General features: G+C 33.9%; 1 protein-coding gene across 1 annotated transcript; it reads right to left on the reverse strand.

Annotated features, from left to right (window-relative positions):
* Window positions 1–9,428: 9,428 nt before the first annotated feature.
* LOC143614249 (uncharacterized protein At5g01610-like) lies at window positions 9,429–12,867 on the reverse strand. Its single transcript, XM_077087743.1, has 3 exons — window positions 12,723–12,867; window positions 11,986–12,040; window positions 9,429–9,954 (listed from the first exon to the last, which is right to left on the reverse strand). The coding sequence occupies exons 1-3, from the start codon at window positions 12,807–12,809 to the stop codon at window positions 9,584–9,586; spliced, it is 513 nt and encodes a 170-aa protein (XP_076943858.1). The 5' UTR covers window positions 12,810–12,867; the 3' UTR covers window positions 9,429–9,583.
* Between the last annotated feature and the right edge of the window lie 14,671 nt (window positions 12,868–27,538).

Below are 27,538 nucleotides of genomic sequence, written 5' to 3' on the forward strand. Positions count from 1 at the left end.
CTATATCATTACTCATCTTGTATGTGGATGATAAACTGATCATTGCAAACAACATTCCTATGCTTAAGGAAGGTAAGCTCTGGTTGGAATCTTGTTTTGCAATGAAAGATCTTGGAGAAGCCGCATATATTCTGGCAATAAAGATCTAAAGAGATAGATCTAAGCGGATTCTAGGGCTAAGTCAAAGTACTTACATAGAGAAAGTAATGGCACGCTTCTCAATGGAAAACTCCAATAAAGGAGCTGTTCCAATGACTAAAGGAACCGTGTTGAGAAAATCACAATCTCCGGCAACGGACATTGAATCTAAGCATATGCAAGCAACTCCATATGCTTCTGCGGTTGGTTGTATCATGTATACTATGTTATGTACCAGACCTGACGTCTCGTATGCCTTGTGCATGACCAGTCGTTTTCAACAGAGTCCTGGCATTGCCCATTAGACTTCTATAAAGAATATTCTAACGTACTTGAATATGACCAAAGATATGTTCTTGGTGTTTGGGGGAGTGGAAAAGGAGCTCACTGTAAGGTGTTACACTGATGCTAGCTTCTAGACTGACCGAGATAATTCTCTCTCACAATCAGGATTTGTATTCACTCTTAATGGAGGAGCTATTTACTGGAAGAGCTCCAAGCATAGTGTGGTGGCAGATTCCACCACTGAGTCTGAATACATAGCTACATCAGATGTTGCTAAAGAAGCTTCTTGGATGAAGAAGTTCTTCAGTGATCTCGATGTGGTTCCGAGTATTCGCAAACCAATCGAGGTGTTCTGTGATAACACAGGTGCTATTGCTCAGGCCAAAGAGCCCAGATCTCATCACAGAGCCAAGCACATTCTAAGGAAGTTCCACCTCATACGGGAGATACTGGAACGAGGTGACATCATAATAAGCAAAGTAGACACAGATCAAAACCTAACGGACCCGTTCACTAAGCCGATGACTCAGGACAAGCATGACCATAACAAGGATGCTATCGGTCTTAGGTTAGCTAGTAATTTGTTTTGATTTAGTATTTGGATGTATTAACATTTAAACAGTTATACTTTTGAATTCACTTTTGATTTAATGGTTAAATGCAAATGTTGAATATTATAACTGTGTTCATTTTAATATGTTTAATCCATGAATAATGTATTCTAAATTATCCGTAGTCGGTCAGTCTCGTGGGAACGATTCTGAATTAAGACTATTCTGACTTTGGACTCAAGGAGTTGACTTACAAACTCACAGACCTCATTATGAATAACGTTAGATGTAACTCGCATCAGTTCTTCTTCATGGATCTTAATCATAAGATGCATTTGATATTGGTATGCTCATTTAGTATCCTTAGACCTGAGATACATATTTGAACTCTCATTTACCAAAGGTATTCTTTGATCAGTGTCAACCGCTGTCTCGTAACTGCTAGTCATAAAGGCATTGGGAATATTATAAAGTTCAGTGGGAGTTGTATGTAATCAAGATGGGATTCTGTACTCTTACATGATATGTAACAGTTAGACATCTTAGCGCCTTCGTTGATTCAAACTGGTAAAGTGTGAGCCCTCACCCAAACTTAGTGTGTGTTTGATTGGACCACTTTGACTCGAGAACGAAAACAATAATGATTGTACGCCATATGAGATTGATCTTATCCATGTCTCATTGTTCAATTGATGTCTTATACGGAAATGATAAATGAAAACGATTACTATATTTTAATTATCTTGCAATAGTGTATTCCAAGATCTTTTGGTTAATGAATTTAAAATGTCATAACCTGTTGGGGGCAGCCATGTGTAGCTAGAGCACCGCTGGTTTTCAGTGTTGAGAAACTTAACCGAATCCATCCAAGTGGGAGACTGTTGGATATATAGACCGGTACGCCTAAGTCAACGCGGCCGACCGGGTTATGACCCGTAAGAGTTACACCTTGGGTAACAGATATAGACTGCTTACGCTAGTTAACCGGTTATGACCAACAAACGAGATATGGACATTTAAATGAGACTGGGCTTGATATGGGCTTGGTGGCCCGACATGATTAACTAGTTATATTAACTAGTTTAATATGTCTTTAGGGATGATAATTAATCAAGAGATTAATAAACCCTAGCCACCCTACCTCTCCTCCCTCTCTCTTCCGGCTCCACCCACCACAGCCCCAGCCAGCCAGCCAGCCGCAGCCGCGACCAGGCCGCAACAGCAGCCGACCCCAGCCGCAGCCCCCGTCGTCTCCGTTGCTCGCGTCATCTTCGTTGTCGGTCCACTCATGAACCGCCACCGTTGTTTGTCCATCTCGTTTGGTCACCTAGCGTTGTCCGTTAGCCCTCGGTGTCTCAGCCGGTTATTCGTTAAACGAGGTAAAATTAAATAATGTAGTGAATATTATAATTTACTTTGGTTGTTTTGACTCATACTCGTATCGTATGTAACCGGATCCTGTAAGGTTCCATTAATTGGTGATTACTCGTTTTTGTATTCCGCTGCGTATTCAATTATTAATGTGATTAATAATTATGAAACCAATTTAATTAAACCGGGTTTAATTGTTAAACAATTGACTCATCACCACTGGAACCCAACAGAAACAACACTCCACTAACGACTGCATTCTCCTCACCACACCGAACGAATCCCGCTTTCCGTCCATTTCACCCCAAACCCAAATGAGTTCCGAGGTTCAGATTCGAATTTCCTCATCAAACGAGCTAATGATGATGATAAGAACGGTGTTTGGAGAGCCATTTAGAAGTAACGAGCTTGAGTATGTATCTTTTGATGACAAGTGGAGGCTGAAATTTTAACTAGAGGAGTTGAGGATTCACGGGAGAACAAATGGGATACGGGTTTCTATGGGCCGTTGAGAGAGTAGACACGTGGACGATGGAGATTGAAGTGGTGGTACTGGCGTGTGGTGGCCTCATGCCTTATCTGTAATCGGGTGAAAAAATCGGTCCATGTCACACTCGTTTGGATTGTTCCTTGGATTCGTTTTTCATGTTACGTTTTTTCATTGACTTCACACCTCAATAGTTTTTACTTTTTAAAATTTGAAATTCTGTTAAGAAAAGTTTGTTTAAAAGCATTCATTTTATTTTTATTTTACTCACAAACAATATTTTATTTTATTTTTTTGTTTACATTCAAAATAATTTAAAAAATGATGAATAGTAACTTTTTATATATAAATAGCTTGTATAGCAACCTTTTATAATTTAAGGATGAGGTAAACAAATAATGGATGAGATGATGTTAGTTTTTAGTGAAATTTTAAAAAATAAAAATAAAGATAGGAAAGCAGATGATGGATGGAATGCGAATGCTCTAGGATGTTAGATAAATTTAGAATTCTAATAGGACTACACGTATCATTAGATTATTAAACTTTTATATTTTTGTGTTGTTACAAAATAATAATGATTAAGATGAATATACCTGACAGTAAACATTTAGAAATAGTAGGCTATAAATTAACAATCTTTTCTCATTAAACTGAAGTCGAAAAGAAAATTTAAATCAATTAAACTGAAGTCGAAAAGTAAATGCACCTGACTTTCATTATTGATGTTTAATTGGATCACGGACCCTTTATATTGAACGCTCAATCTGAAGTCTCTATATAAATCAAAAGTAGTGCTAAGTGTGTGTTTCATGTGGGGTATCGACCTCAAGCAAAGAAAGAACCAAACACCTATGAAATGAAAAGAGAAATTTGTGTTTGGAGCGTATGTCTTACCATCCCCAACAAATTATAAGTAGCTTCTTCACCCTAGTCTTATTTTTGAGATTTAAGTGAGTTTAAAAAGGGCGCCTAGGCACAAAGCCCAGTTTACTACCTTCACTTCCATTATACATGAACAGTTCAAAACCTCTTTACCAGTAATAGCCAATAGTTGGTGATGTGAACGCAAAGAATACGACTACTTTGATTTAACAATCCGCTCCTAGGCACGAGGCACAATTTAAGGTACACCAATAGTGGTGAAGTGAACGTAAAGAATACGACGACTACTTCGATTTAAAAACCCACTCCTAGGCACGCGTCTTCAATTTTATTACATAAATCATCGAGTTTTTATGCATTTAGATTTGTACCACAAGCTTTTTAGATTGTATATTATGTAATTTGTACACTAAATCATACAGAGAACTGATTTATAGCTAAATTATGGGTAGGAAATGCTAAATCCAGCATCAACAACAACAAACCGATACATCAACATCACGCCAGATTCCAAATTTTTCTTAAAAAACTTAACTTTCTTCCATAACTACAGACCTTTACAAACCTCATTAAAAATATTTAAAACATATTATATAGAAAAGGGTTAAAATAAAAAGAAATAGTTTTGTAGGAAGAGTAAGAAAGACATAAAATTAGAGTTAGGAAACTATGTGAGCCTATTTATGAAACTGTGTAGCCTAAATATGATATCTTAGGAAACTATTTGATATTTTGAAAATTACCAATTTCAACGACTAGATCCTAGATCCAAGGGTTTAAGTTTATTGTTACTCTTCCTAAAAAACTATATCTTTTTACTATAACTCACCTCCATATATATATATATATATATATATATATATATATATATAGAGAGAGAGAGAGAGAGAGAAAGAGAGAGAGAAAAGATAGAATACAATAATGTCTTATCGTACAAAACGTACGCGACAATTGGGAGCGTCGATTTCAACCTTCGATTAAGTTGCATTCAGTTGGGAAGATTTCGTTTATTTTCAGGGAGAAGGGTACGATTGTCTTTTGTTAATTAATCTAAATTAAGTAATTTGCGTATAAACAGTTACGCGTATCCTGATTTATAGCTTAATCAAAATCAATTTCTTTTTTACGAACCAATTTTTGTACCGAAATCAAATCAATTAAGTTTATGAACTAGTTTTGAACCGACTTTTGATCTAGGGTTTTGGAATGGAAAACGATCGTGAATGTAAGTTTTTGCTCTATTTGAAATAACTAACATTAGTTGTATAGTATTGTTTAATCAGTCATGCTTCTGCATGTTAGCGTGCTATGATTTTATATTTTTTGATCGTTTACAAACATATATAACAATCACATGATAATATATTAGTTTAGTTTGCGAGCGTATTACGAGAGTGTGCACATGATAGCTTTTGAAGTTTAGAATATGAACGTATTTAGGAGTGTGTTAACATGATAGCTTTTAAAGTTAGAATATGAGCGTATTACGAGCGTGTTAAGATGATAGCTTTTGAAATTTAAAATATGAGCGTTTTACGAGCGTAATATGCTAGTGTTGAGGTTGATATTCATTTTATGAGATTTTTAACATGATTGTAAGTGAAATTTAGTAATTGAGCGTTTTACTATCGTAACATGATAAGTGATGTAGCTGCAAAATTTGTAAAGCAATACTTATGAGCGTTTAATAAGCGTTTATACATGAAAATGTAAAAAACCTTTGCTACCTTGAGGTTCTTTATTAATTTCACTACACTGGAACATTTTCAACATTATGTTCCATATGTTCTTCTTTTGATCCAACTTGTGTAACTTTCATTAAAAATATAAAAATAATAATATGAGCGTTTGACAAGCGTTCAAAGTGTATAAAAAGAAATTTAACTATAATTAAATACCTTCCTTAGCCCACTCAACCACTATAGTAACAATTGCATCAAGTTTATTATTCCCTTCGAGTTCTGTTACTATATTTTCATTATCATTAGTTGCACCAAATTCTTTGTTTTCTTCAGCTGCATTACCAACGACAGTCACCTCTGTCATATAAAATTTAAAATAATAATAACATGAGCGTTTGTTTAGCTTTTAATGTGTATAAAAAGAAGTTTTTACTATAATTATATAACTTCTTGAGCCCCCTTAACCCCTGTAGTAACAACTTCATCATCAACCACTGCATCACCAACCACAACATATGAACCAACCACTTCATCATCAACAGTTGCATCGGAATTTTTCTTTCCTTTAGCTAGGTTATAAATTTCAGGCACCTCTATGATTAAAAATTTAATAATAATAATATAAGCGTTTTTGTTGAGCGTTTTTAGTGTAACTATAACTATAATAGTACCAATACCTTCTTCACCAACCACTGCATCACTAACCACTGCATCACCAACCACAGCATCTGAATGAGCTGAATCAATTGCGGCAGCTGTATAAGAAGTGGAAACTCTCAAGATATATATATATATATATATATATATATATTAAGAAGTGCATATGGTTGAAACATGAAAGAGAATTAGGTTCTTTTTCTCACCTAAATTAAAGAGTGAGTTGTTTGTCATAGTCTCACATTCTTGTGTTTTGGGAACCACTTTATTATTAAGTCTGTTTTCCCATTCACAACACCTAGCAAAGATATTGTGATTTTATGGATGTTTATCTTTTCCTTCACGGACCAATTCATTGATTTCTGAGCAAAGTTGATTAAATTTCTTTGACTTTTTATCCATTGCCTTATTCCAAGACTGTAAAATGAAAATATAGTTATTAATTAATTTAAGATATTCAGTTAATCAAATATCTCACATTCTCTTCCTTTGTTTTTTTTTTTTGGTGGTAGGTAAGCAGATATCTCAGACATCTATAATGGGGTTATATAAAAGTTGACTAGCTCTTGTGTGTGTGTTTCCAATGGCATTTGCAAACTCAAATGTGAATACATATCATCATCATCATCAAAATCTACTTTAGTAGTGTGATCGGCATTATCTGCATCTGTTTCACTTTGCCCATCTGTTTGATTATATATTGATGTTTGTTATAAATGTAGCATTATATTAAATACATATGAGAGAATTTTAGATGAAAATAACAAGTTTCTCACCATGTTTTTGGATCTCACCATCTGCATTAGCCTGATGCATTGCTTTCTCACCAGTAGATGCCTCACTCATTACTTTGTTTGCAGATTTCTCTTTATCTGCAGGTTTATCAGCAGCTGCAACACCAACTAAACTAGCAGCAGCATCAGCATCGGAAATCATCTTGTCTGCACAGTTTTCATAATCTGCAGTCTCACTAGTAGCTGCAGTCTCCCCAGCAGCTGCAACACCAACTTTACCAGCAGCCTTAGTTGCAGTCTCATCCATTCCTTTGTTTGCAGTTTCAACATCAGCAGCCACACCAATCGTTTCAACATTCTCATACGCCGCAGCCTATTCCTCATGTTCATCATTTTTAGCATCATCTTCTAAAGGAGGTATTATTATATAAGTATATCTTCATCTTATTAAGTGTTGTTGTTTTGTAATTGATTGCAGGTGTTGTGACCGGAGCCCCAAATGGACCATATATTTTCTAGGACTCATGTGTGTAAAGCATCACAAGTAAGGTGATGGGACCGTTGTATTGATCGTTGCTATCCTTCCAGTCTTCCTTTGTCATCTTCAAGTTTTCAATCACATAGCTGCACTAGTCCATATTTGGAATATCTGAGAGTGTCTCGATTGCGGTGATGAATCGTTAATTGACTGTTGTTGATTTTGTTATAAATCCAATACATGTGTTGAACAACACAAGGAAATTAATCTTAAACAAGTCACCAACTCCTTGATCTTCAGCCAATTTCTCTCTCACATCTTTTATACTTATTCTTGCAGTCGGGAATTGATTTTTGAACAAATCTGTAGTTGCATCATCCCCCAATCTTGGTCTACTCTTGTCTAAAACTGGTATTTTACCCATTGGTATCCCCAACACTTCATGCACCTTTTTTGGTGTTATCTTAATAGTACGGCTCCCAATGTTCAATTCATTAAAACGTTGATCATAGTTCATCAGCAACCAATGTCCTAACATTGGTGAACTTTGGTTTACTTGTAGTCTTAATATTGACCCAAAACCCATTGCTTCCAAACAAGCTTTTTGTTCAGAGTTCATTGCATTCGCTGCATCAACAATATTAAATGTTGCACATCTCACTCGCAACTTTTGTTTATAAATTCAAAAAAGGTTTCCTTGGTATCTTCTCAGCTGGCTTCTTTTCTTTAACAACTTTCTTCTTTGGTCGTTGAAAGTCCGAGTCAGAGGTACTGTCTTCTACATCTTTCCGCTTTGTGAACAACTTGTTGATTGAAGCTTCAAAGTCTGAATCAGAGTTTGCTTCAACATGTTTTGTTTTAACCTTTTTCACTCTTGCATTAACTTGTTTAGTATTCTTATCAACAGTCTTTCGTTTAACATCATTCATTTTATCCCCTGGCTTGTTACCTTTAACTGAATCACACATGAAACGCTTATTAAACGCTTAAGACTACATTCAGATTAATTGCATAGATGCATATGATACAACGCTTAAGACTACGTTCAGATTAATTGCATAGATGCAGATCATACAACGCTTGTTAAACGCTTAAGACAACATTCAGATTAATTGCATAGATGCAGATGATACAAGCATCACAAAACGCTTATTAAATGCTTAAGACTACATTCAGATTAACGCAATCACAAAACGCTTATACAACGCTTAAGACCAAAATTAAAGCATAATGCCAATAGAAAAAAAGAACTACAAACGCTTGTCAAACGCTTACAAAAACAACGGTTACATTTTTTCAATAATTAAACCTAAAATGATTACAGGAATCATAAAAAAACTTGATTTATCGTATGATAAAACATTATTGTACAATAACCGCTCTCTCTATATATAATATGTACATATGCGTGTGAATGGTGGGAAAATAAACCCACCATACCTTGTTTGTTGCAGGTCATTCCCACTTTGCTCCCACAACAATGGATTGAGCCAACTTTTGTTTGTCTCTTTTGGCAACTCATCCAAAAATATGGTACATTCTTCCTCAAGAATCTCAGCCTACCCTCTCTCATCCACATCACCTTTTTATCCTCAAAAACACCCTAAGAATCTCTTATTGTGATTTGTGGATGCTCTAACAGATATATAAGAACATTGTGCCTGCTGTATGAAAAGTGTGCGCTTTTGCCTTTTCGCCACAATACGTTTAGTTTCTCGCTTCTTAAAACCAAGGGAGGCTCTTCATTCAAGGGTGTTTTGATAGTTTTCGTTGTTATTTAAAGAAGCGTAAGACAATCATTTTGGAAAAATTAACATAAAAAACTGTACAAATGAAATTAGCAATATTAACTATAATGAAATTTTCAGAAACTGTAGGCCGAAAACAACAATGAGAATTAGACATGTCAGTTTGTATTTCACGCATAGAAAAAAAATTAAAGAGATGCAGAATAGGGTGTAAAATGTTAAAACAAAACTCATATCATATCGAGTAGATATGGCTGGAATCGTATCTTCATGTATCTTAAAGATCAGAAAAAAATACACATAAAAGTCGATTTGTGCTCAAAACTCGCAGCTCGAGCTTTAAATAGAAATTGAGCCAGAGTCAGGTTTTGAGCTCCTACTTTTGAGGTCAAATCACCAAAAACACAAAAAATCACCAAAACATTCAAAACCTATACAGTTATTATTATTTCATCCACAAACAACATACATAACCAAACATCTAACACTTCATTAGAGTCCATAGTTTTCACATAACCAAATAAAAACATAAACAAGTCTCAGAAACATACCATCACCCAACCCGGCTCAGAACTTATCCACCGTAATACCATCCCTACAAACGTCATACGCCTGTCTACTTCTCGACTTCTTCAACCCAGCAGTGAAATGCAGCTTGGACCCTTCAGAAGTGATGCAAGTCACTTTAACCCAAATCATAACTTTTGTCTTGAGTCCTTCTATATCAGTTAACTTTCCTTTCTCAAGGTAACCGGTTACACTGGTTGCAAACCTTAAAACGGATGAGTCTCTGTAACCGACTTCACAGATTGTGGGTATGAAAACGGTTAGCTTTTTGGTTTGTTCATCAAACTCGTAGTTTGTAGCATCGCGAGGGAATATACCCGATGGCAAGTCGTGTTCCTTGAGAAGTTCGGTTAGTGGCTTTTGCATTTTTCCTGTAAACGTAAAATTACAATATTAACCCTGGCAAGAGAACTAATTTGGGTTGAATTGGTGAACCCAAACACGAACCATACACAGTGGCGTACCTACCCTTTGGGTAGGGGGGTCGGCCAACCCCTGTGAATTTTTTTTACTAGTATATATGTGTTAAAATCCGACCGACCCATGTATAATTTTGACCCCGACCCCCTGTGTGATTTCGAGAACGACACAACGACCCCGTTGGAAGTTCGAGAACGACCTCATGAAATTTGAGACCGGCCCTAATAATTTTTTTTTACATATTTACAACTACAATTATATAAGTGTATAATTGATATACCAACTAAATTTGAGTTTAATAAGAAATAACTTAAATACAAGTTTAAGCTCAAATGATCAATTAATTTATGCTCAACTTTTATGCACAAGTCTCAAACTCCCAACCTAATCTACATTTAAGCTAATTAAAAAAGAAGGATTATGATTGCGGAAGTGATATGCCAGGTGAATTCAACGGATTAAGTGTTTTAATCTAAAAAAAAAGTTTCGGTTATACATTATTTTGCTCACTTACTTCATTTGCATTGGTGCATTGTTTATTCGTTAACTAAAGTTAGCTCTCGTATCATAATTACCCGTTGCAACCGTAAGCGTTGAAATTTGCTTTTCGGTGATAGAGTACGTGAAGTCCGATTTGCGTAATCAATTTGCATGATCAGATGAGTGATGAGAGTTTAAACGATGGTTTTATTTGTTACATCGAGAAAAAATTGCTTATAAATGTCAAACTAGATGATGTTTTGGTTTGATTTCAAAAATTGAAAGCCTATAAAGAACAAAGCTATAGATATATTGTACAATAATTATGCACTTATAACAAAGTTTCTCGGTACTTTTCTTTCTTTCTTTTTCTTTTGGTAATATAATGCTTTGTTTGATTATCATTTTTTCTATATATATATATATACAACGCAATTTGACCCGACCAGTACGATCGAACCGAACCAAAAAAATATTATATTGCGATAGTCAACTGTGTACGGACAAAAAAATTTCCGACCCCTGTGTACGGACAAAAAAATTTCCGACCCCTGTGTACGGACAAAAAACTTTCTTGGGTCCACCACTGACCATACACTTAATTATGTCAAAAGACATCTTAATTTGGACACACTTAAAATCATGCAAAATAAACAGGAGTACAGGACACATTGAACCATTTATAAGAACGACTTAAACGGGTTAATGTGTTAGCAGGATGTGATCAAGTTGTAAACAGACATTGTTTTAAGAATAGTAAGAAATGATTTTAAAGGCCGTAAACAACTTTCCAGGACAGCCTACTTAATTAAACGGACCATAAACGGGTTGACAAGTCAGCATGTTTTATTAAATGGGTTAAACAAGCCAACCTGAACATGACTCGTTTAATCAAACAGGTTTGATATTTAGCATTTTATCGTTTTGACCGATTATTAAATGCTATAAAAAACATAGAAAGCATTTAATAACGAGTCAAAACGTTTAGCCAAACCGGTTAAACAATGACAATTAATACCCTCCTTCCCAGAAATTATTATTGCCACTAGACGAAAAAAATACACTTTAAGCAGATTGACAGTTTCATCCTTTCGACCAATTATAAAATGTTTTCTACGTTTTTTATAGTAGTTTTTATTGGAGAATTAGGGTTTACTTATGTTAAGCCCAGAGGCCAAATTAAGTTTTAGAGTTTTAAGTTTGTTTTCTATATATAGGGTTCTCCTTCAAGACGATTCGATATTATATTATTATAAATACTAAGGCGAACGATTAGTCATTGCTCATAAAACTTTTACGGTGCCACCATTTATAGCCCTAACTTATCAAAACATTTTAATGAAATCACATTATGAAGCAAACTTCAACAACTGATGTATCTGAGGAAAAAGCAGATAGTTACCGTGCAAAATTAAATATTTCCCTTATATGTGTCCAAAAGAAAATTGTGCATTCAGCTTGAAATTAGTTACCATAGAAAGAATAAACGTAGAAAAACGAACCTTTCATTTTGTTGACGAACCATGTTGCTCCACCCGATATACTACTTTGCAAACTCTGAAAAATAGAAACACAAACATAAATCAATCACCAATTAATTATTATAATTCATCCACTTTTCTATTTTCAAACAAGTAAAAAATCAAATCTGCATCAAACAATCGAAAGAGACAGGATCTTAACCCTCATGCTTTGTAGTATATAAAATTAATTTTTTTAATTTCTGAAATAATTGAAATTAGTAGGTTAGGCTTCATCATTTGTCCTTACCGGTACATGAAACTTAAAGCTGTGCTATAGACATGGGATATAAAGCAGTTAAATGAGTGGTATTCATATTTGATTAGTTTCCGTCTCTAAAGATAAGATTCTATGTAAACTCAATATCAGTTGATTCTAATATACAAGCAAATTATCAAAAGAACAAAAGACACCACAGGGCAAACGCACATACATGGTAAGTTCAAATCCATTTCTTTCTGATAAATCTGAAACTCGTATGACTTTATTTAAAAAAATAACAACCATAAACATTTGCAAGGTGGGTTTGATAAAAAGAAACCCAAAACTGATAAAACCTTGGTTCACCAAAGATAAAAGCAGCAGTAACTAGAATCTAAAGTCAAAACTAAACCAAGCATAGTCAACGCCCCCAATTTAAGTTATGATTTGAAAGAAACAATTAGAATTAAAAGAGATATGATATGATATTATGATGAATGAAAAGAGAGATGGTTACGTTGATATCATCGCCGACGGAGTTAAGTTCTTTGTTGGCTTTGTTACCGAGCCAGTAACTTCCGAACTTACTCATAAGCTGATCCATACTTATACAAGACAACAAGATCAAGATGAATCAGAATTCTGATGATATTGAGTGTGATGAAACAATATCCCTAATTTCCACAACAAAGACAAGGGTTGGGTTGGGTTGGGTTGGGTTGGGTTTTCTTTTGTTTTCTCACGTTCACGTATGTTACATTTTGCACCCTTACACTTATACATACTTCCTCAAACGACATACAACTTACATTCAACAAGCTAAAGTCCTCCCTATTAGATTCTCACTTTACTCAATTTGACGGATACGTAAGGTTTACGGATTCCATCAGTTCCCGGGCATCAGTGGTACGGTTTCACGGAGGTCGATGAGTCGACCTTAAATATTGCCCCGAAGAGAGGCAGTATTAGGAACTATAAAAGATATGAAAACAAAAACTCATAAATGGGGGGAACCATGCACCACGAACTTACACCTTGCCAAATATGGATGGCCACCCAATAAGAAGAGAAGAGATGCAAAGAGTTTTCACCATCCTTTTCATAAAGAGAACAACTAACTAAACCAATATAAATATTTCGAAGCTGGCATTCCTTAGTAGACAATCATCCCATCTCCGCCTTTAACATTAGAATTAGCATTGTCTGAAACTCAATTTAATCCATTTCATATCGAACAAAACATTCAAACCAAAATCATTGTACAAGACCTTCTTTATAGAAGTGACCAGACCTAGGAAGGATCTGAATTCACCTATCTTATCTTTATGGGCAGAGAAAATCACCTGAACTTAAAGTCTTTGTACATCACATAAAAAAAACTAATGGTCGCGTGTGGTACATGATAAGTTTTTAAAATTATCATGTGTCTTCATACATAGAATACAAATGTTATGCACCTGGTATGTCTCTACTTGGAAAGTGTTTTCAGACAAAGGTGGAGTCATGGATTCTGTTTTCGCACTAAGAGTAAAAGTTCATTTTCAGAATCTGAATATTCAATTCAATTTTTGAAAAGTTGACCAATCATGTCTATTTTAGGAATTTCCCCATGATTAGATCCCACCTCTCACAGGTGACCTCAATAGGCAGTCATCGAGGTTTTTTTACTCCAATACAAAGGCCATCATCACACCTCTCTCAATGCCAACGGAATTCTCTTCCCTCTTTACTTAGATCTATTTTTCTCTAATCTGAACAACCAATAACGATAGCTAACGAAAGTGAAGAGTCAAACAACAAATGAGGGAAGCAGCTAAACCAACACAGTTGATGCCAATGGAGTCGACTAAAAACCAGCAATGAATTGGATATACAATAACATGGACAATTCATAAAATAGAATGGATGCCTTTCCTTTGTTGTGATGTTGTATCCTTTAAAAGCTTAATAAGGGGCACCAATGGAGGATTATGCAACAGATTTACTTAACTCTATGGTTGAATTCAAAACTTGTGAACAAGACCATGATATTATCTATGCACTTAACTGTATTATTAACGAAAAATTTGACACGAGTTAAGCCTAAATATTAAATGGCACATACCATCAAACGAGGCCAAAAGCTAAATATTATATCTTGTTTTCTAGTCTTTAAGTTATTGGGCTAAGGTATTTTTTTTCTTCTTCTTCTCAAGTTGTGTTACTAGACTGGAATATTGGTTTTAAGTCCAATGGATATATTATTGTTAGATATTATAGTCTAGTTGTGTTGTCTGCTAAGGGTGGCATAAATCAGATCATGTTCGTCTCCAAGAATCCTTTAAAATTTTGGGGCTCGGGACCAGATGACCAGTACAAAAAGGTTATCTGAAATCACGTTTTTAGTTATGTGATAAGTATTTGACAACTTTACCAATTGGGTTGCAAATCAAAGCAAACAACATCATCATCATCAACAACAACAACAATAAAAACACCACGAACAGGAATTGAACCCATGACCTTTAATTCCCTAGACTACCACTATTTTCCATTACACCAAGGAGTCATTTTGTATGTTTAAGGTTTAAAACAACATTATATATAAAAATACATATTTTTTAATGATTATTGGCCTCTTGGGAAAATAACTCTAGGTTCGTCGACCTCATTGGCCCCCATTTGGGCTGGTCCTGAATCAGGTTACGGATCATAACCATTTATTTTAGGATAAGAACCGGGTCTTTGTATGATCAATAAAGGCAAAATGTGACACCGCACATTTTTACGTTAACCTCGTTAACCCAAACTCCGTTATATTTCACGTCATGCATAACAATTACACGAGTCACACACACAAGTTAGTCTGTACGCGTTGATGATAAATTTCGAACCCAAATATGATTATAAACGATTGTATCTATATTATATGATTATATGTGTTAGGCGTGCATACCTTGTTATATAATTAGTTAATTGTATATATATACACACACACACACACTAGCAGAGGGCCCGCGCTTTGCGACGGGTGTGAAATATGACCACAATACTGCTAGTTATAGAAATTTTTGCATTATGGCATCCTTCAAGCTGATCGTTTGACTTTATTTGACTCAAAATGTAGCAAATCACACGCATCTCCTCCTTAATCTTTGGCCACACAATAGCCATTAAATATTTGATTCATTGAAGCAAAATCTAGCTCCACCATTATATGTCTACTTTTATCTAAGTGAAAGACCCTGAATGTTGCGGTAGGGCAACGAGATTTCGGTCGGTAGGGATTCAGATTGTTAGGGTTGCGGCATTTGCTATAGTAAAATGTGTATTCTACAGTTTAGGGTACAACAGAATTAAAGTTTATGTCAGCAAAGGAAACAAGTTAAACACAATTTACGTGGTTTTTAAGTTACTGAACATAACTAATATAGATAAATATAAGTGTTTTCTTATAAATATTAAGATTTAAGATGAAGTCTGACTAAGTTGCAAATTTAATACATTTAAAAATAGATCAAAAGCTTAATGAAAGCTTAATGCCCGACATCAACAATGTATTTATACAAACAATTCTAGTTAAGAACACGGTCAACTTCACACTGTTTCAACATTATAAATTTATATACATCACAAACATACACCATTCATCACATGTGTTTATAGTCATAGTCAAATTGACCCTATTGATTCCTTAACTCATCTATTCCCACCCAAATGATGTACATCATGCTTGTTTCCACTCCTTGCAAATATACATATGTCAATATCGTTGCAAGAAACACGCAAAACATGGAAGAAACCTGCAAAACTTGATTAACCAATGGTTGATTAATAATTAACATTAATCGATGGTCAACCAAGCACCCGAACGGCATTACGGAGTAGATTTTGCATTAATCGAATGATCGGTTTCGTAGAGGGATTAAACCGAAAATAAACTCTTGACCCTAGTGTGATAGATGTATCTTTAACTTCTCTCAACAAATGTTCCATTGCAAATAGATTGAAATTTGCAACTCTTACCAGATGAACTTCTCCTTCGACTTCTTCAGTTTGCATTTTACACCCATCCCAACCTTTTCTTGCAACTGAGTGGAGCATGTTCGTGTTCGGCTGTTTAAAACGAACAAATATTCTTGATCGTGTATGTTTTTTAAGATGATGAATGCAAACATATTCATTTTTGTTCGTTCGTTAATATTCTAAACAAATGGTTCGTGAGCATAAATGGACGAGCATGAACATACACCAATTAAAATTATGAATCAGTTTTCAATTTAAAGTCTATAATACCATTATCATTAAACATTTTAAAACTTACCAAAGGGTTCTAAAATATAAATATTAAACACAAACGAATGGGCATGAAACGAACATTCAAGAACGTAAATGAATAAATTAGCCATATGTTTATGTTCGTTCTCATTTGAATGAACAAAAAACGATGCTTTTGTTAAAATAAACGAAGATAAATGAACTTCCCGTTAAACAGTTCACTAAAAGTTTGGTTCGTTTACGGGCCTAAATTAAACTAATAAATAAGTTTACTTCTATAGTAACAAAATGATATCTTCAAAACATCATCTAACTTTGTTGAAGGCAACTTACATCTTATTAATCCATTTTCCATGCTTTGTATGGCATTTGAACTTTGCAAAGAAGCCTCCCTAAACACATTCATTATATATAGTCCAACAATAAAATAATAGCCGGTAAAACACGACTTTTAAGTTTTAACACACTTTAAGCACCACATTTGAAAGGGTGATTGCAAGTTTTTATTGCAGGGTTTGATTGGAGAGTCATTACAGAGGTTTCGATAACAATGACCCTAATTAAAAGGTCCCGGGAGATTGTAATATAGATGTGGCCGGAGATGACTTGTAAGGTCGCCGGAGGTGAAATATTTACTTTAGCGGTGTCTCCCCCAATTAATTTTGATGACGTCTAGAAATTGTAAATTTACCATCTTGTCCATCTAAAATGTTTTATATGTAATATATATATATGTGTATATATATATGTGTGTGTGTATGTATGTATGTATATATTAAAGCCCACCACGCTACGCGACAGGCAGGAGCTACGACCGTCGCGTAGTGCGACGGACGTGCATATAAGGAATTTTGTTTAAAAATAATTTTTAAAACAATAATGTACCCATAACTTACCCTAGCTGCTTCCAGATGAAAACAAATAGTTCCTAAGGCGATTTTGGTGTTCTTGGAAGGATTTGGACGTCTCTTAATCATTATTTGCTTCTAGGAATCACAATACGTAAGTGTTAATGTTGAACTCTTGTTTCTTGATGAATCTTGATGAAAACTCCTAGGATGGGAAGTAATCTTTTGATATATGTGTTGTATGATGGTTGTGACGTGTAATCGTTTGGTTGATATATGTGTTCTTTTGTTATATGTGTTGTATGATGGTTGTGACGGTATGTTGGTCTGAAACATGAGATAACCAAATGTCTGGACCCGAAATAGTCCAAGAAACCACAGATAAAGTGTTACAAATCCGTGAGCGACTTAAGACGGCTAGATATCGACAAAAGAGTTATGTTGATGTTCGTCGTAAGCCGTTGAAATTTAAGGTAGGTCTTAAGGTTTTATTGAAAGTATCACCTTGGAAAGGTGTTGCCTGATTCGGAAAGAAAGGAAAACTAAGTCCACGTTTTGTTGGACCATTCGAAGTGCTTGAGCGAATCGGAACTGTAGCTTATCGCTGACGTTTGCCCGAAGAAATGAAAGGAATACATGATGTGCTCCATGTTTCCAACTTACGTAAGTGTCTGGTTGACGAAACTTTAGCTATGCCTTTAAGAGATGTCAAAATCAACGAAAATATGAAATTTGTACAAAAACCTCTACAAGTTAAAGATTTTAAAGTTAAGAACCTCAAAAAAGGCGAAAACTAAAGTTATTCAAAATAAGATGGAATTTCCGAAGAGGACCAAAATTTATTTGGGAATTGGAATATGAGATAAGAAAAAAATACCCGCACCTATTTTAACGAATCTCGAGGACAATATTCATTCCAATGTGGGAAGGATGTAACATCTCGAAAATGACCACGTTTATTTTTGGGTTAAAAATGTCAGCATTGAAAATAGAATGACCCAAAAATATTTTAATAATAAATATGGTAAAGAAATAATAAGATATGTATAAATTAAATTAAAGTTGAAAATATTCCATATTAAGGAAATGAGGGAAAGGAATTCATCCCACATGGAAAGAAGGAAGAAAATGAAACTCCTTCACATGGGTATAAATAAAGAAGATAAAGTCCATCCCACGTGGAAAGTAGAAAATATTTGGAAGCTCTTTATAAGAAGATGAGTTTCCATTGTAGTATTCTTATATGTGATGCATGCACCAGTGGTCCTAGCATAGGGTGCGAAGCACCCGATGCGCACAGGCACGGGCGATGGGCGCAATGTGGTGCTTGATGTCGTACTTCACACGCTCGCATCACCTCTTACGAGCCGCCTTTAGTATTTTTGGTAAATGGAAGCGATACCTAGAAGTGACAAGATATGAAAGTTAAATGGACTAAAATGGAGATTCTGGTTTTCACGGCCCATCGTGATACGCGATGAGACAGAAGATAACCCATCGCGATACGTGACGGATATATCACATTACCCCAGGATGGGCGGTGTCGCGATCACCTAACCTTTTGGGTCATCATGATACGCGATGACCAGACGAAGTAATCGTGGACACGTGTCCAACCACGTGTCACCACGTGGCAGGTCTACTAGGTGACCAATCAAACATAGTGGGCGGTTTCGCAATACGATATGACCAAACCCAAGTTCCATTGCTATACGCGATGATATATAATTATCAGAGCCGGTTAAGCGGTCCACCGCGATACGCGATGGATCCCCTTTTTTATCCCATCGCGTACCGCGATGGGTCATAATCTCAGCCCCTATAAAATAGGGGTGTTGGGCTCTACCTTGTGCATCCCAACTCAAACTTCATACTCGTATTGTTTCCATATTCGCGCCTCGATCCCGACGTTCTGACGATTCGTTTCTCGAAGTACGTGCAAGTGTTGAAGCTTTGTTTGTTTGTATTCTCGATTACCCGCCGACAAGTAGAAGTGTTGCCCGCGTCAAACTTAGGCATTTCATATAAGCTAGACATACAAGGTAGGGGTACTACCTGATTATTTTATTATATATGGCTTAGACCTTAGTCGGGGGTATAATCTATACCTTGATGAGCTAATAAGTAAAATAGAGTTTTTATAAGACAAAGGGTATATATTAAATATTATTTTTTTATAATTATAAAGATTTCATAATGTTTCTTATCAAAGAAGAAACTCAGTATATATGTTTCTTCATGAAGAAGAAACACAATGTTTTATTAATAAATGTTTTGGACTAAATGTTCAAGTCTAAGAATATAATTATCAAGGTAAAGAATATGCAAATAGACTAAAAGTCTATAGCTAGATCATTGATCTAGTACTTATACTTTGTTATTCTTATACTATAGGTCCGAGGTAACTTCAAAACAAAATCAGTGATAGTGCTGATCAAAACAAAGGTGAATACGCTCATAACTTTAAAAATCTTTAATCGAGTCATTTTTCACACCCCAACCTACGGCGGAAATGCCGGGGCGTGAGTTGATTGCTCACAGCTATCAAAGTACTATCGTGCAATATTGGAAATTTCAATATCTATTAAATTAAATTAAAACCAAATATTCAAATACAATATCCAAAAACAAATAATTCCCCAAATAATCATAATTCATAAAACAAATGTCTTGTTTATTTCTCTATCTTGATTCTTAAGTGTTCTTTCAAATCTTGAACTAACTTCACATCACACGATCACCTGCATATGCGTTATAAATAAAGTAGATTTGTCAACACAAGGTTGAGTGAACAACACACCAGTTTTAATTTATATATAATAGAATAATAAATGTTGTAACAAGTCAAATGAGATAAGCAATTCAACCAATGAGCAAAATAAATGAGATGACGAAAAGCACAAATTCTAATACGGCTGTCATATGATCATACTATTATGAGATTATGTCGGATCTCTCCGAATGCGATTCATATAAACATGTAAGCACATAACAAGTATGGTAAAAAACTGTTAACACAAATTACAATAGTTGCAGTTTGAGTATTATACAATAGAGAAATAATATATCGACACATATGTCCCAAAAACGTTGAAAACAAGTAAAATAGGGGAATGTGGTACTCATTTGATCGGATGAACGAAATATAACTGATGGTGTGAGAGAGATAAACCCTTTCGGATGCACCGACAAAGATTCCTAGTTAAATATAATAATATAAATTAATTATAAATGATAATACACGAATAATGGATTACAGATTCGATGTGAATTGAATTATGTTTTGTGATTAAAATGATTATTGATTGATCGATGGATTTCTATTGTTATTATAATTGTAAAAACCAATATTATTGTTAATAGTTGTTATAGGAACGATTACTTCTATTAATTACATAATACCGTTGATAGAATAAATAAGTACACAATTTAAATAAATAGCTTTAATATCAAATATACTTATTATAATAATATTTAGCTAAATACATAACTAAATAGATAAATTAAATAATTTAATTAAATATAATATGAGATATAATAAATATACATTTAAATATAAATAAGTAAAGAATGTGTAAAAAATAATTATAATTATGATAACAATACATATATATAATTCAAATAAATAAATATTTAAATAACTAAGTCACAATATGCTTTAATATTTAGATAAACATTTATCTCGAGTTTTTAATGGGCATTAGTTTAACTAAGTGTAGCAAAAGATATGTTTAACAAATTGATTTAAAATTATATGTATTATATTTTCATATTCAAAAGCTATATATATATATATATATATACACACACACATTTAAAACTATAAATAACAAGTTATTAAGGATGTTCACGTTAGGAGAACGTGAATTAAAAGTGTCGGTTGAAAAAAATAAAATTTATTTTGTATTAAATATTCATTATAATAATCGTTTAAACCATTTAAAACCTTAAAAATAAATAAATAATAACAACCGCGTCCAGGGAGCTCGAACCTGAGTCCCTGACCGGTTCTATGGACTGATCGCACAAACACACACCAGCCACTGGGATGATGTGTCCAGTTGGTTAAAGAATGAGAATGATAATTTAAATATACAATTTTAACGAGGTTTCTATAAGTATTGATTTCGTATGGAACAAGTAGCGATCTTGACGTAAACAAATCCATAATTATAAGTGAATTAAATGAAAATTAAGTCGGGAAAAGTTTGGGTTTTGGGGTACGGGAATTGGAGGGAGAAGGAATTGATATTATAATAATTTTACAAAAACAGTCTTAAAGTTTGAAAGGGTAAACAAGGTTGGATAAAAATAAAGTTAAAGGGTTAGATTGTATATATTTAATAGTTCATATATATATATATATATATACATATACATGGGGAGGGTTATTTTGAGAACCATGATGAGTTTTAAGAAATTTAATAACTCAATTTTGAACCACACATTTAATTAAATGATATGAAATACGTGGCTGAGATTAAATTTGATTAAAAAATGAAGCATGAGAGAGAATAAGTATTTTTGATAATTACACAACCTTAAACGTTAGTTACACATGTGTAAAAAGTCGAGTCGGTGTGTAAAAAAATACCATAATTTTTTGTACATCACTTACACTTACGTATTACACATGTGTAAAACAATTGCGAAAAACAAAACATTGTTACGTTGATTTCTTTCGAGTTCTTAAAACTAAAAGTGGTTCTCAAAAGAAATCAATCCTATATATATAACGTTTTTAAACAAAGTAAAAATCGAGATCGAGTAATAACGTACACAATATTTTGACCGAGACCTAACTAATAAACAAGATATTAAAGAGTGGTTTAATGATAATAAACCAGTTTAATTGATAAAATGATTGATAACGAAATAAATAAATTGATCGGACAAGATACGTTGAAAACTTTAAACGGGCCGGGTATTATTATATTATATGAAAACCCGAGTTGTTACATCATTTACCCAGACCCCAAAGTTTACATGGGATAATATATCCCTAAAACTTTAGTGTCTGCTGACAATTGGGCTAGTTATACGTGTGTTTGAGCTAGTCTATGGGGGACGTGAGGGCTTGACTAATGTGGTATAGATGGTACTCCGGTATAGAGGGCCGTTGATTATTTCTAGTATGAACTAAAGGTTTTCATAAATGTTTTAGTGTCAGCATGTTCACCAGCATGTGTTGATGTATTTTATTAACTATTTTACAGGTAACCAAGAATAGATGTTTGGAGCTGGAGTCTTGCCGTTAGACGATCTGATGGCTCATGAAGTTTTAATTAAAATATTGTAAATTATGGTTTATAACTCCAACTCTTTTTGTAATATACTTAACTGTTGTTTAATTCCCGTCTTTTATATTAATATTTTAATTCAAGACTTCCGCTATATAACCTTAAACTTTGATATATTTACAAATCAGGTACCTACTATTAGTCACACTCCTAGGCCCTAAGTTGGGGTGTGAAAACTTATGAAATCACTGATGTATAAGAAATTATACATTTTTTCAATACTAAAATATCTCCAAATAAGCATAATTTCGGCAACTATATTAGAATAAATAACCAGTAATGTTTATAAATTCTATCTATATGTAAATATAGTCCTAAGAAATAAAACAATCTGAAATATAAAGAAAAACAGAGATAAACGGTGAAAACAGAACTCAACATACCCCATGATGAATCAAGACATGGCTATGCCTAGAGCATACACAATAAAGACAAAAATAAGGAAATCCAGATAGGGCCATGTTAACCAAAACACACCCCATGTCATCAAGATCTAGAAGAAAAGACAAAATATAAGGTTCTGAAGCAAAACACGACCATGCCATCCCAAGGCACGACCATGCCTTCAAGTACAAGAGAAAAGAACAAAACTAATGGAATTTGGTTTGTTGTGGAACTCAACACGATTGTGCCTTTCTTAACACGGCCGTGTTAACTCATAGTTGTACGATTTGACCAAGAACAATAAATGCAGCAGGACAAAAATGAAGACATGGTCGTGCCCAACTCAACACATTCCTACCTTGAGGGTCTAATCAACCTATAAACTGAATGATCATCTTCTTCATTCAATACACATTGGAGAAATATTTAATGCACATTTCACTCCTCTCCAACCACCTCTTCTCACCACCATTAATAAGGGATTTAATCTCATCCATCCGACCCTTGAAGATTAAGGAGATTAATCTTTTAGGAGAAGTCATTAGCTTCAAAGTTTAGTAATCCAAATTGATTAGATTGTTTCAGTTTGATCATATTTGTATGCATTACTTTAATCTTTATCATTATGCTTATTAGTAGCTAAACTTCCGAATATTATCTAGGTTTATAATTAATATTAATTGAAGTTTAATAATGATAGTAAAACATGTGATTGGTTATAAGAAATTAATGGCTATGTTGGAATTATCACTTGATGAGTAATGTTAAAATACTCTTAAAATATATCCCAAGTGCTAAGCTTAACGATAAGCTGAGAAATTGCTAGTCATGCGAAGTAGGGCTGTCATAACATGTCGGACACGAAACACCATGACATGATAAGACACGATGATCTGTTGTGCTAAACACGAACATAAAAGGATAACTAATCGCGTCATTTTTTTCAAACACGAACCTCTTTAGTAACAGGTTTACCTGTTAAAACTTGTTTAAAGACCCAATGAATTACATATGTAACGAAACCAAAATTTTCAAAACGAGCATAAAAGTTTAAATTAATAGATAATCCATAACTATTTGAAAAAAAAACCACAAATCCATAACATACAAGAAACAAAAGACGAAAAATACGTAGCATACTTGAAATAAAAAACCATAGAAGCAAATAATAGCATCATAAAAAATATAATATCGGGTTCTGACAGGTATTAGTAAAATGTCTATTGTATGTATGACTTTAGGTTTAAGAATTTAGGAGTGTGTGTGTGTGTGTATATATATATAAATTTACACAAGTTACTATTAGGTCTTTAACCTATCAGGACATGAATTTAAGCATGTCTTAAACAGGTCGACCTGTTTAAGACACGGAACCTGTTAAGCTCAAACCCAAACCTGTTAAAACCCATATCGTGTTGTGTTAACATGTCCATGTCATAAGTTGACAACCCTATTGCGAAGCCTTGGCGAACCTTAAAATAGACACCAAGACCCATAACTTGATGATAAGTCGAGAAATCGTTGTTCTTTTGAGGACTTGGTTGATAAATTAGGAATCTTAAACTAAACCCCTAAATATCGAGCTTGACGATAATCTGGGGAATCGCCACTCTTATGAGGTTTTAGAGGATTACCTTAAGTATATTTAAAAGAGCCGCCAAGATTCCGAGCTTGATAATAAGTCGAGAAATCGCCATTCTTGTAAGGGCTTGGTTAGGGAAAAACATGAATCGTAATATTAACATGAACAAAATGGAATATTAGTAAGGATTGACCATTTAGAATGAGAATTATCAAAAACGTTGTGAAAACGGATTGTTGATGTTCATCCACTAAAGTCGGTTAATTACTCATTAAGTGAGTCTTCAACATAACCTGTTATAAGAAACTCTTGAGTGGGTATTACATGAGTTTTATAATTGTTCAACAGTTGTGTGGGTTAATACTTGGTAATTCAAGATTAATCCTTTATAAGTCAACTACTTTTAATTGGTGTTTTACGTATATTACAAAGGTTATTCTTACTAAAATATCCAGAACAATTCACTTAGTAATTAAAGGGATTGTCTCATCTTTAAAGTGAGTTAACTTATCTTTATCAAAAATCACTTGCTTACATAAAATGATGTTTTAATTAAAGGGGTCAAGAGTTATATATTTCTTTAATTATCATGGAATAACATGACTAACGATGTTATTCTCACATTTAATCACCGTGGCAAGCTCATATCACATGTTTACTATTCAAATTTTAAAACAAGTTAAGGGAGTTTTAACTAAGATGATACACTTTTATCTTTGATCTTCTTTGTATATAAAAATATAAGAGATTATACATCTTTTCAATACTAAAATATCTCCAAATAAGTGTAATTCCAGCAACTATATAAGAATGAATAACCACTAATGTTATAATTTCTATCTATAGGTAAATTTAGTCATAAGAAATAAAACAAGCTGAAACACGAAGAAAACCGAAGATAAACAGTGAAAACAGAACTCAACACACCCCATGGTGAATCAAGATATGGTCATGCCTAGAGCATACACAATAAAGACAAAAATAAGGAAATCCAGATAGGGCCATGTTAACCAAAACACACCCCATGTCATCAAGATCTAGAAGAAAAGACAAAATATAAGGTTCTGAAGCAAAACACGACCATGCCATCCCAAGGCACGACCATGCCTTCAAGTACAAGAGAAAAGAACAAAACTAATGGAATTTGGTTTGTTGTGGAACTCAACACGATTGTGCCTTTCTTAACACGGCCGTGTTAACTCATAGTTGTACGATTTGACCAAGAACAATAAATGCAGCAGGACAAAAATGAAGACATGGTCGTGCCCAACTCAACACATTCCTACCTTGAGGGTCTAATCAACCTATAAACTGAATGATCATCTTCTTCATTCAATACACATTGGAGAAATATTTAATGCACATTTCACTCCTCTCCAACCACCTCTTCTCACCACCATTAATAAGGGATTTAATCTCATCCATCCGACCCTTGAAGATTAAGGAGATTAATCTTTTAGGAGAAGTCATTAGCTTCAAAGTTTAGTAATCCAAATTGATTAGATTGTTTCAGTTTGATCATATTTGTATGCATTACTTTAATCTTTATCATTATGCTTATTAGTAGCTAAACTTCCGAATATTATCTAGGTTTATAATTAATATTAATTGAAGTTTAATAATGATAGTAAAACATGTGATTGGTTATAAGAAATTAATGGCTATGTTGGAATTATCACTTGATGAGTAATGTTAAAATACTCTTAAAATATATCCCAAGTGCTAAGCTTAACGATAAGCTGAGAAATTGCTAGTCATGCGAAGTAGGGCTGTCATAACATGTCGGACACGAAACACCATGACATGATAAGACACGATGATCTGTTGTGCTAAACACGAACATAAAAGGATAACTAATCGCGTCATTTTTTTCAAACACGAACCTCTTTAGTAACAGGTTTACCTGTTAAAACTTGTTTAAAGACCCAATGAATTACATATGTAACGAAACCAAAATTTTCAAAACGAGCATAAAAGTTTAAATTAATAGATAATCCATAACTATTTGAAAAAAAAACCACAAATCCATAACATACAAGAAACAAAAGACGAAAAATACGTAGCATACTTGAAATAAAAAACCATAGAAGCAAATAATAGCATCATAAAAAATATAATATCGGGTTCTGACAGGTATTAGTAAAATGTCTATTGTATGTATGACTTTAGGTTTAAGAATTTAGGAGTGTGTGTGTGTGTGTATATATATATAAATTTACACAAGTTACTATTAGGTCTTTAACCTATCAGGACATGAATTTAAGCATGTCTTAAACAGGTCGACCTGTTTAAGACACGGAACCTGTTAAGCTCAAACCCAAACCTGTTAAAACCCATATCGTGTTGTGTTAACATGTCCATGTCATAAGTTGACAACCCTATTGCGAAGCCTTGGCGAACCTTAAAATAGACACCAAGACCCATAACTTGATGATAAGTCGAGAAATCGTTGTTCTTTTGAGGACTTGGTTGATAAATTAGGAATCTTAAACTAAACCCCTAAATATCGAGCTTGACGATAATCTGGGGAATCGCCACTCTTATGAGGTTTTAGAGGATTACCTTAAGTATATTTAAAAGAGCCGCCAAGATTCCGAGCTTGATAATAAGTCGAGAAATCGCCATTCTTGTAAGGGCTTGGTTAGGGAAAAACATGAATCGTAATATTAACATGAACAAAATGGAATATTAGTAAGGATTGACCATTTAGAATGAGAATTATCAAAAACGTTGTGAAAACGGATTGTTGATGTTCATCCACTAAAGTCGGTTAATTACTCATTAAGTGAGTCTTCAACATAACCTGTTATAAGAAACTCTTGAGTGGGTATTACATGAGTTTTATAATTGTTCAACAGTTGTGTGGGTTAATACTTGGTAATTCAAGATTAATCCTTTATAAGTCAACTACTTTTAATTGGTGTTTTACGTATATTACAAAGGTTATTCTTACTAAAATATC

Source organism: Bidens hawaiensis, unplaced genomic scaffold (genome assembly GCF_021521415.1).
Source record: "Bidens hawaiensis isolate Kalapana, Puna unplaced genomic scaffold, B.hawaiensis_p1.1 tig00039480_1, whole genome shotgun sequence".
Taxonomy (NCBI): Eukaryota; Viridiplantae; Streptophyta; class Magnoliopsida; order Asterales; family Asteraceae; genus Bidens; species Bidens hawaiensis.